At 33.0% G+C, this 12,106-nt stretch overlaps 1 protein-coding gene across 1 annotated transcript; it reads left to right on the top strand.

The window, feature by feature from the left end:
• The first annotated feature begins 5,227 nt into the window (after nt 1–5,227).
• Nucleotides 5,228–11,169, top strand: LOC122579514 (protein AE7-like). Its single transcript, XM_043751697.1, has 6 exons — nt 5,228–5,393; nt 5,533–5,684; nt 5,830–5,935; nt 6,029–6,128; nt 7,243–7,288; nt 10,768–11,169. Exons 2-6 carry the CDS (start codon nt 5,555–5,557, stop codon nt 10,866–10,868), a joined length of 483 nt encoding a protein of 160 aa, XP_043607632.1. The 5' UTR covers nt 5,228–5,393; nt 5,533–5,554; the 3' UTR covers nt 10,869–11,169.
• Nucleotides 11,170–12,106: the final 937 nt, after the last annotated feature.

Raw genomic sequence — 12,106 nt, forward strand, 5'->3', positions numbered from 1 at the left:
TTTTTTTTTCTCGTTTGAAAGTTTTAGCTATTTTGCTTCTTTTTTTTTGTTTGTTGTTGATCTTCGCATATGAGATTTAAGTACTGGTATTTGTTTGTCCCAAAGACCCAAACCAGTCTCTTCAATTCACATATTAATGATTAATCAACAAGTATTTTCATGAAGGTTTGGATTTAAGGAAATTTAGATTAGGTAAATATGTTGTTGTGTATTTGGGCGGACTATTATAGAGTTTTTCTCCCATTAGATTTTAGGTGAGAGGCTTTTAAGCATAAACTCGATTAAAACAACATGATCTAGGCTATCTATTATGATATTCGGTATGCACTTTCAAAAATAAAAATAAAAATGACACATATTAACCTTATTTCATCACTCTTGTATTGAAAACATTTAAACACCTATTTTAATTTAGAAAAGTTTGAATACCAAATTTCTCGGATCGTCCCTGTGGTTTACCCTAAACACCATGTTTCATCCTTTAGTTTTTAAAATGACATTGGTAATCCTTTATAGGTGGATAAGGTTCTGATCTAGTCCTTTAGGTTAACATCCGTTTACTAGGCTCCGTTTTCTCCCTCACGTGCATCCCACATGAGGGTATTTACGTCTTTTTAACTGAAAAGGACTAAGCTTGAAGAGTTAAATAAATAAATAAATATCTGAAAAAGCTAATAGATTCAATTAGTCCAAGAGTCAACCAAACTCCAAAACCAAACACCACCACCACTTTGATGTTACACGTAAACACAAAAATGTGCATCCATCCAACATCCATCATCTTCTTGTTCTTTATTTTCTTTTTTTGGAAAACTTTCACCCACCAATAACAAATTTCATCTTTTTATATACATACACAAATCTATACATATGTGTTGATCGAACCTAATAACACAACATTTTTTGACTATGTATCATCATCATGACAAAGCTTAGCCACCACGACTTCCGACCAGATTCCGGCCAATACGATTGTTGGATCATTCTCAAATTCCGGGCAGTTGTTTGTCGGAAAAACCATTGTGGCAGCCCCCTCCCCCATCACCGGAAAAGCACAAATAGCGGCGCCCCACCATCACAGTGCTTCCACCTCTCTCTTATCATGCATTCTCAAAACGCGAAACATATCACTTTTACTTCACTAATTTCGGATCTAAACAAAACCCACCAACAAGAAACTTTCATTTTAGATCTATGCTTTTCAACATATATAAAATTTAGATATAGATTAGATATGGTTTTACGGCTGGTGGCAGTTGTGATTGTGACCCGAATTCACCTCCAACGTGACTGTTGGAATTTGCTTCTGCCGCTACAGCCGCCGGAGTCTGCTACTGTTACTGCTGCCGTCAGAGTCTGCTGCCTTAATTCGTTGCTGCTTCTGTTACTACTGCTGCCGCCAGAGTTTTTCTATTGTTATCAGATATTGTCGAAGATTTGATTTTGTTTTCTCTTGGAGTTGAGTTTGGATTTTTAAGGTGAATATGTCGAAGATCTGCTTCTCTGTGGTCTTTTGTTTGTTTCTATCCTCCTAATATATCTGCTTTTTATTATTGATGGAAAATGACAAGGGATTTTTGATTTTTTTATTTTATTTTACTGTGTGTTTGTATTACTTATACAAGAAGGTGGAAAGAAAAGGAAGAAAAAATTTCATAAAATTATCAAGTTTAGTCCTTTAAGGGTGTAAATGACGAAAATACCCTCACTTGGGATGCATGCAATGGAGAAAACGGACGTTAACTTAAAGGACTAGATCAGAACCTTATCCACCTATAAAAGGATTACCAGTGTAATTTTAAAAACTAAAGGACGAAACGTGATGTTTAGGGTAAACCACAGGGACGATCCAAGAAATTTTCTCTATATTCAAATAACAAATGAAAGACACAATTTAAATACGAGTAATACTCGTTATATATTTTGTGTTTGAAAAGTGACAGTCATCGAAGTATAACGTAACTCTTCAAAAGTTTTGTTTTATTTTTCTGGGTCGTTGTACTACTCAATTAATTTTGAAGTAGCAATTTCGTTCTAAAATCATTAATTAAATTTTAATAATCGTAATCGTTAATCATAGGTATTATTATTATTATAATATATATATTAAAAACAAAGTCTCGAAAAACGTGTGAAGAATAATATATTTTTTATTTTTTTTAATTTTTTTTTATTTTCACCACATAAGTTTCAATCTTTACACTTTTAGCACTAAGCTAAAATACTTTTTAGTAAATATTTTGTTCTATTTATTTTCACCACAAAACTTTCAATCTTTACACTTTTAGCACTAAACTATAATATTTTTTAGTAATAGTATACTTTTTTTTCTTTTTACTTTCACCACAGAATTTTCAATCTTTACACTTTTAGCACTAAACTATAATACTTTTTATTCTTTTTATTTTCAACACAAAACTTTCAATCTTTACACTTTTAACACTAAACTATAATATTTTTTAGTAAACTTTGTATTCTTTTTATTTTCACCAAAATATTTTAACTCTTTACACTTTTAGCACTAAACTTTCATAGTTTTTAATTTTCTTTTATTTTAAGGTACGAGAAAGCGTGTATAGAATAATATACTTTTTATTTTATTTTTTATTTTCACCACAATAATTTTACTCTTTACACTTTTAGAACAAAACTTTTATAATTTTTAGTAAACTTTTTAATGTTTTTATTTTCACCACAATATCTTAAGTCCTTACACTTTTAATACTAAATTTTTCTACTTTTTGATAATCTTTTATTTTAACTACAACATTTTAACTTTTTACACTTTAGCAACAAACTTTTTAACACATATATTAAAAAGAAATGTACATGAAAACTTGTAAAGAATAAAAACTTTCTATTCATTTTATTTTCACCACAACATTTTAACCTCTTATACTTTTAGCACTAAATTTTTAAATTTTTTGATTTTCTTTCATTTTCACCACAACATTTAAGTCTCTTACACTTTTAGCACTAAACTTTTACGCGAACGACTTTCACTTTCATACAAAACTTTTACAGTTCATTTTTTAATTGACAAATGTCAGTTTTTAATAATTTGAATAATACACGTTTTCTTCAAAAAGTTTATGGCACATTATCTCTTGAATAATACGTGTATTTTTTATTAAATCCTTAACAAATGTAATGTCTCCCCGGGGAATGCTCGGGTGACATATCTCGTTTTAGATTAAAAAATAATGACTTATTTATAAGAAACATTTTTAAAATTTTTTAATCATATTCTCAACGATGTTTTGGCTAGATTATGATTTAGGCTTATGCTTTGTAAAAGACTTTTTAACATGGACCTAGTTAAAATAACTCTTACAAACATTTTACCGGCGTAATACGACTGCAATGATGGTAGCGGCGTGTGGTATTGGCGGCGGTGGTTGGTAGTGGTGGTGGCGGTGTGGGTTATTATTGTAAAAATAATTAATGTAAAAGGGTAGTGTAGTTATATTGGAGTTGATGGGTCTATGTTGTAAATTATTTTATTATTGGTATTATAGGTATTTTAGGTTGAGATGTTTAAATTAATCAATACTAGCATTTTACCCGTACAATGCGGCAGTGATGGTAGTAGTGGTGGTGTGGTGTTGGCGACGGTGTGGTGACGGGGGATATGTTTAAATTAAGGGAAATGATATTCGTACCACTAATTTTAATATATTTATCACACTGTACAACATTCTGAACATACTGTATAAATTACTAAAGTATATATGTGGTAGATTAATCAAAACCCGTGGTATGAATATCACTCCCCTTAAATTAATGGATAAAAGAGAGAAAATTAATTCATTAAGGGTAAATTGGTCATTTTACATGGGAACATTTTTATGATAATTTTTATAAAGTAGTAAAAAAAGTGAGAGAATTAATTACTTCTTTTTAGGGATATTTTTATAAGAAAGAGTATTGAAAAATGCAAAAAGAGAAAGTGTGATCTATAATAATATAACTAGAAGAGGGGATTGAGGGTACACTTGGTACCCCTAATCTCTCTCTTTGAGCCTAATCCTCTATCCTTATTAATCCTCTACTTTTTTAATATTTATTTAATAAATAAACAAATGGTCAACCTTGTATTATTATTATCTTTATTTATCAATATACATACAACCTAAAAATACCCTCACATATTCCAAACCCAAACAAAAGCCAACGGCCATTAGAAAAAACCTACGACGAAAAGGTTTTTTATCATTATTATATCATGATTAGCTAACGAATTCTTATGTTATTGTTTTGTAATCCATTATAGGTTTCACCATGGCTTCTTCTTCAACAACAAAAAATAAGACCACATTAGTTCATCTTGAAAATCTTAAGCCAACACATGTAACCATCATCTACCAACCCAAAGAAAATCAAAACCTTCGATATGGTCTTTGTTGATAAATTTGATATGTATTTTTCAAATTATATATTTTTCTTTAGTTTTCATAATTATATTTTAAAATTTTTGTTTGTGTTTGTCGTAAGTTTAGATATAACAAACTAAATACTTTTTTTTTAACTAAAGTTGAAAAAAAAGGTTAACTAGATTCAATATTTATATGGAGTTAATTTTCATATGGTTCTTTTTTTTATTTTATCTTATTTTTAAAAAAAAAAACTAAAGTTGAAAAAAAGGGGTTAATTAGATTCAATATTTATATAAAGTTAATTTTCAAATGTTTTCTTCTTTAGTTTTCGTAATTACAGTCTAAAAGTGTTGTTTGTGTTTGTTTTAAGTTTAGATATAACAAAATTTGTGATGAAGATGGACACCCAACCAATTGTACTTAGTTTACAAAGAAGTCCTTTAAAACCTGTGACAATTTGAACATGTTTTCAAATAGTTATATTTTCGTTCTAATTATAAATATACTTCTTCAACTTTTTGCCTTATTTGATTCATTTTCTGTTTTATTTTAAGAAATTTTTATTTTTTATTCTCTATCTATTTAATATACTTGAATTCCAATTTTTTAACTTTGATTAATATATTTTGAGATTACTCATTCATTGGACGAACATGAACACTAATACTAGTAAAGATATGTGCCAAGAATTCACTAGTTAAAGATATGAATCTTCAAATCAAATACGGAGTAAGTTTTAAATAAAAAGAACAAAAAGATAATAAACCAATTAAGCTAATGGTTTTTTTTTTCTTTTCTTTATACTCTAATAATTAAGCTATTTGGGCTTATAATGGCTTTCGGAAGCAGACAAATATCTTCCTTTTAAAACAAAAAAAGAAACGAAGAACAGAAGGTGGGCCGATGTGTTAAAATTCGACGCTCATATCGCCGCCTTTCAATAAAAGAGAAAAAGAAAAAGGAGTTTCAAGAGCACACGAAGTCAAATTCATATTACGGTTTCTTGTATTCAACCAGGTTTTTCTCTATTAACCTAATTTTTATATCTTGATTTGATTTTGTATTTCTGCTGTTGTTGATAAAACCCTAATTAAAAACATTTATTGCTTTTCCGTTGATAAAACATCTAATTCTGAGTTTATTTATTCGATAACAGATATAAGGATTAATATATAGGAATGGCACCAGCCTTAATCAATGCAAACCCGGTTGTATACCAAAAGAAAGAACGCCCGGCTCGAACTAAACCCGGTGACAGCGGTTTTGATGAATATGCAGCTGAACTCATTGACCAACTTGAAATATTTGATATCCTTTTAAATCATGTTTACATTTCTTCTTTCATTATATATACACATATACTATATAATATATGTGCAATGGAATTTATCTATGTATTTATTAGCTACGATATAGAATACCGTCTTTATGCGACTTCTTAACGTATTGTTACATCATATTAGAGATATAAAAGATCCTGAACATCCTTATTCTTTAGAGGAGTTGAAAGTCATTACAGAGGATGCTATTGAAGTAGATGATAAGCGTAACTATGTTCGGTAACTGCAATTATATATATTTTTTTTTGCCTTTTTATACCTTCTGATTTTGCTTTACGGAATTTGTAACGAAGCTAAGTTACTTTTGTTCAGGGTCACATTTACACCGACGGTTGAGCATTGCAGTATGGCAACTGTTATTGGGCTTTGTTTGCGGGTTAAACTTATGCGCAGCCTACCTTCTCGTTTTAAGGTATTGCTTAATGTAGTAATGATATCTTATTCTTAGCTTAGGAACTTTGCAACTTGACTTACTTGATGAATCTAGTTACCGGTTTCTTGTCCGGTAACAAGTTTTCGTTTGTAAAGTTTTCGAGACTGCATTTACTTGATTTGCTATTGTTTTGATTAATATACAAGGTGCTGCTGAATACTTTGGGTTTGATTTTTGGATTTGACTTGATGCAGTAGAATCTTAATCCTTTGTTAACCTCTTTATAAAGCATATAGAGTTCGAAAGTTATAATTTGTAAGCAAACGTAGAACCAACAGAGGTTAGTGGATGTAATTAGTGGAAGAAGAGGTGTCATTTATTGGATTTAAGAAAGTTAAGCTTTGGTAATTGCGTATGTTTATTTTCTTTGTAAAAGTTGTGACATAAGCCAGATAAAGTAAAATGAAATAGAGGGAGTTCTCTTGCAAGAGAAGCATTTTGTTTTGTTGCTATTATACATTCGAGTGTGGCCATAGTTCAAGAGGCATGTTTAACTATCAACCAAACATCTTAAGGAGTTAAGACCCCTTAGAAATGGCAAATGAGAACATTTTTGTCTGAATTCGGTAACTTGGTATAATCATTTTGTTCATAACAATGACAATTTGTTCATGGGCAAAAATTTGGATCGAATTGATAAAAGGCAAAACATTATAGAAGATATGCCAAATAAGAATAGTTGCCATTCTTGATGAGTATGAATAGAAAGGTAATATAAATCAGAGCATATTCTCCTGATGTTTAAATGTTTCATGTAGTTTGACCTCACCCTCAAGCCCTGAAAAAAAGAAGGTTTCCGGGAGTTGAGTTACATAAAAAGTTGAAACGTGGACCTGTATATACTTTTATCACTTTGTTAAAGGTTTGGTGGGAATAAGTTACAGAATTTATAAAAGTATTTAGGTTGTACCTTCCCTGAACCTATTATTTGTGCATAGGGTCTTAAGTTGCTTTGTATTTCATCTATTAAGTTTTCATTTTAACTTATATTCCATGCCGGATTTGTTTTTGATGATTTTCTTATTGAACTTTTTGTCTTTATAGACGCTTGTGATGCTAAATACTAATGTTAAGGAATTATCCGTTTCTTTAGGTTGACATCAAGGTGGCTCCCGGGACTCATGCAACTGAAGATGCAGGTAAGGCTCTTCCATTAATATGTAAATGAGAAAGGGTGGTGGACTATAGTGCTCTACTTAATTTCGATAAAAATGTTTATACAACTAACAAACATGGTTTTAAGTTAGTAAAATGTAACAAGATAATACACTTCTGGTATCATCTGGCCATTTCAATCATAGCAAATTTAAATCATTTTCCCTGTTTGACCCAATTTAACTGATGTTTCACCTGAACTGACTTGTTTCCATGCGAATTGATTATAATCACCTCTAGTTATAACTTAGTGGTGCGAACCTTTTGATGCCTTAGAGACTAGAGTTGATATCAACCTTTGACCAAGTTGTATATAGCAGAAAAAATGTTGCTTCCAGATGACTTTTGAAACTGTTAGGAACAGCCTTAGCTTTAGCACAGCGGAAGCAATTAAACAAGAAGATAAATCAAGAAAATAGATAAACGACACATGAGATTTAACGTGGTTCGGCTCCACTGGGGGTCTAGTCCACCGGCTGCAACTAGGTTATTTATTAAGCTCTGAACCATTTAAATTACAATTACATATGAGGGGTATATATAGGAGGACAACTAGGGTTTCTTGCTTGTTGAACAAGGAAACCAATTTGGGCTTCCTAATCAATAAACACAACCGGCAGGCCCGTAGGTCTTCAGAAACCCAACAATCTCCCACTCGAAGGCCTTGCGATAAATTTCAGCTTGCCATTCAAGTAAACAATATCCCGATCAAACAATAACTTCAATAATCTTTAGATAATAAAAATCCTCCAAGCCTCCAGTGCCAAGAACAAACTAAAACTTTAACAATAAAACTTACTTAAGTCTTCTGTTCTCCATGAACAAGCTAAGATTTCAATAAAAACAGATAGGAACAAAAGTCCTCACAAGTCAGCTCCCAAGAACAAACCAAACTTCAATCCATGCATCCTAAGTGTACCTAGTTGCAGTGTCCCTTTTCATCAGTCACTTAAAAGACCCAATACAGTCAGACACAACTAACCCAGTCATGGCAAAGATCACCAATGACTCAACTTCAATTTCAATCGGCTCCTACTGATCTGAAATACCGGCTCCAGAGACTCCAGAGGAACAACACTCTCCACTAGCGGCATCACAGGAGAGATTTCATTCGGACCCTAGTCTTCATAACTCATCGTCGATTTCAACATATGTCAACACACTCCTCGTGCTCCCACTGTTACAAAATCCGGTCGAAGTTCAAACCTATGAATACGCTCAAACAGATTACTGAAAGTCCCGGAGTCCTCTACCGCGCACCAGACTCGTATAACTCTCGAATCCGCGAGCCAAGACTTTTTTCCGAAAGTTGGTTCGATTCTTCCGGTAGTGCAGTAATCTACTCCAAAAGTCTAAACAACAGACGAGTGCTTCACTACAGTAGGTAACTTAAAATGAAGCAAACCAGAATATGTAACAAGAGTCTTCACTGCCTTCCAATGAGCCCCAATGCATCAATCCAGACACATTCTCATAAGCAGTATTTTATCAACCTCGAGCGACTCTAAAACCCTGAGTACCTCCCACAAGTCAACTAAGCACAACTCCTACTGTTATTCTAATCCATGCTAAAGCAGAATTCATGAGACAAACCTCCACTCGTATTCAACCAACGAAAACCTTCACCCAATACGAGTACAAAATCCACTCAAAAGTTAAAACCACCGATTAAAACTAAACAAGGAATAGCACCCATAGTTCTATACCAGTTAACAACAAACGATCAATAACAACAATAGAGAAAACAAACGTTAAAACAAACGTTAGTTCCATGACTTGACTAACTTTTTTCACCCGTGACGATACTAGCAACCCCGGAACAGGAAGACTTAAAAAACTCAAAGCACTCCAAACCTACTAGTTCTTTTTTCTTCAGTAACGGTACCACATCCAACAGAAATGCAATCCACTCCAAAACACTTGTATATATCCGGTTGAACAAAGGCTTAACCCTAATCAACCTAATACCTTGTTTCAATGGACTAACTTCAAATGATGGTACTTATCTTTTTCTTTTTTTTTTTTAAATCGATCAAGGTACTAACACAACAACAAACTTAGTAACAACCACCCGCAATAACCACACCCTAATCTTGAATCAGAATAATAACCCGAGATACAACTCAAACAATAAATTGAAAGAGACAATAACTCAACCTCTAATCAATGACGAACAAGAATGTCACGGTGGTAACCAAGAACAATAAAACCAAAAACAGTGCTCTTATCTTCCAATAGATCAATCAACACCAAAACCTCCAAAGTTCAGAAACCCAAAACACAAACCCTAACGAAAAATCAATCAAAACAATCGAACTGAATACGTCAAAACCGATTATTTGAACAATTTTTTTCAGATCAGGACAAGGTTTCACTTGTTGGTGACGGCTGGCAGCAGCAGCGACGACAAGCGGCTAATGGTGGTGTCAGCGGTGGAACAGCAAAAAAACCAGCTGCAAACCAGGCCTCAAAACAGATCAAACAGGAAGAAAACAAAACAGCAGCAGCAATTTCAGCAGCAAATAAGGGCTCTAAGAAGACCAGCGAACAAGGGAAGCACAAAACCCACCCCCAAATCCCTAAGTATAGCAGCTGTAGGTGTCGGCAGCAGAACAGCCCCTTAAATGCAAAACACAGATCTGATCAGTAGCAGACAACAGCGAACAGCAGCAGCAGTGGAACAGCAGCTGTTGGTGGCGGATGCTCTGATGGTTGGCTGCAAACGACGAACAAGGGAAGAACCCTAATCGCAACAGCTAGCTAATACAGACCCGAAACCGAGAACCTTAGCTCTGATACCACTTGTTAGGAGCCGCCTTAGCTTTAGCACAGCGGAAGCAATTAAACAAGATAAATCAAGAAAATAGATAAACAACACACGATTTAACGTGGTTCGGCCCTAGTGGGGGCCAAGTCCACCGGCTGCAACTAGGTTATTATATTTAAGCTTACATGCGAGGGGTATATATAGGACAACTAGGGTTTCTTGCTTGTTGAACAAGGAAACCAATTTGGGCTTCCTAATCAATAAACACAACCAGCAGGCCCGTAAGGCCTTCACAAACCCAACAGAAACCCCTGTCTATCTAAATCTCCTCCAAAAATTCATGACTATTGAAACCGAAATTCCTAATACTTCTTCCAGAATAAGATAAAAGCATATATGCCTAAAATTTTTACTATTCATTTTTTGTGTTTTTTTGAGTTTGAGGTCTTAAGTCTCATCCCTATGTCTTATATGGATTTTGGGTTCACAAATTTTCCCGGATATTTGCTTGCCCCTTTTTTTGAGACTCTGTGTAATGCAACATGAAATACACCATGTTGCCATTTCTATGTCCCGATAAGTTAGCTGACAGCTTTAACATGAAGAGAGAATGTGATATAAGATCTAATTCTGTAAATTGGATAGAATGTAGATTTTTATATTATATGTTTATTCTAACTCCCTTGTGATATACAGTGAATAAGCAATTGAATGATAAGGAACGGGTTGCTGCTGCCCTGGAAAATCCTAATCTTGTCGACATGGTTGATGAATGCCTGTCTCCATCTTTTGAATAAAAGTTGCACCCAATACAGAGCCAGTCACCAACATGCTGAGGGTCTCTTTTGAGCCTATAACCATGGTAAATGCTATCAGGACATTTTAATTACCTATGAGAGTGAAAGTGAGTGAGCTTTTTAGTTTTTATATAATGTGTGGATAGTTGCCAAATATCCCGAGGAGGCCACGAGGATCAAATAGGAGGATATAGCATTGTTTCATAACTATACACCTTCAGTTTATTTTCTAGAGACCGTTTATGTGAATCTTTGTAATGATATTCTTTTATTGCTGATTACTTCAAGCGATGTACAAGCATATTTTGCCCCCCTTTTTTTTTTTTTCCGTATTTGTTTGAAGAATTTAGCTGGATCGTGCTGCTTCTTTTTGTTTATCTATGCATATGAGATTCAAGTACGAGTATTTGATTGTCCCAAAAGCCCAAACCAGTCTCCTCAATTCACTAGCCGCCACTCACCATTCACCTTAATTAAAAGAATGAAATATTAATGATCAGCAGTTAGACACTTCATTCAGCATAAAAAGTAGATAATAATGATTCATTCGTTACTTACGGTGTGCTACTTCCACATCCATGACGATTAATGAAAAACAAGACCCTTTCATATGGATCTTCAATATACAGTTTTTTATTTTTGCTTTATGAATTGGTAAATGAAAAATAAAAGGAAAGCAAAAACCAGGTTTACGTATTGAAGAGATTACATATTATTATGAACTACAAGTGTGTTTCTGGCTTCATTCAATGCACTACAGGTCTACAGCCGAATGTGTTTCAAGTTGTGGCTTCGTGCAATGCACTATAGCCGAATGTGTTTAGTTGTTTAACAATGTCACACATTATATATGGGGAAATATTAAATACTGTTAATAGCATTAATTCTCCTTTCACAAATATCTCATGTTTGTCACATGTTAAATCAATAATCATGCCATCTAAATGTGAGGGCAACAAAAACTGTCTAATTGCTGTTAACAGCATATTAAACATCCCCATATACTATATATATCATCATTATTATTGCATTAAAATATATATAGTAAACCTCTATAAACTAATAGTGCTGAGATCGAGATTATTTATTAATTTAATGTTTTATTAATTTATCAAATGCTAATTTATAATACTCTAAAGTTGGGACTTGACAAATTATTAATTTTATCTAATTTATCGAATATTAATTTTTAAAGATTTCACTGTAAATTTGTTATAAATGATTAAACATTATTATTA

The sequence above is a fragment of the Erigeron canadensis genome, chromosome 8 (assembly GCF_010389155.1).
Source record: "Erigeron canadensis isolate Cc75 chromosome 8, C_canadensis_v1, whole genome shotgun sequence".
Lineage (NCBI taxonomy): Eukaryota > Viridiplantae > Streptophyta > Magnoliopsida > Asterales > Asteraceae > Erigeron > Erigeron canadensis.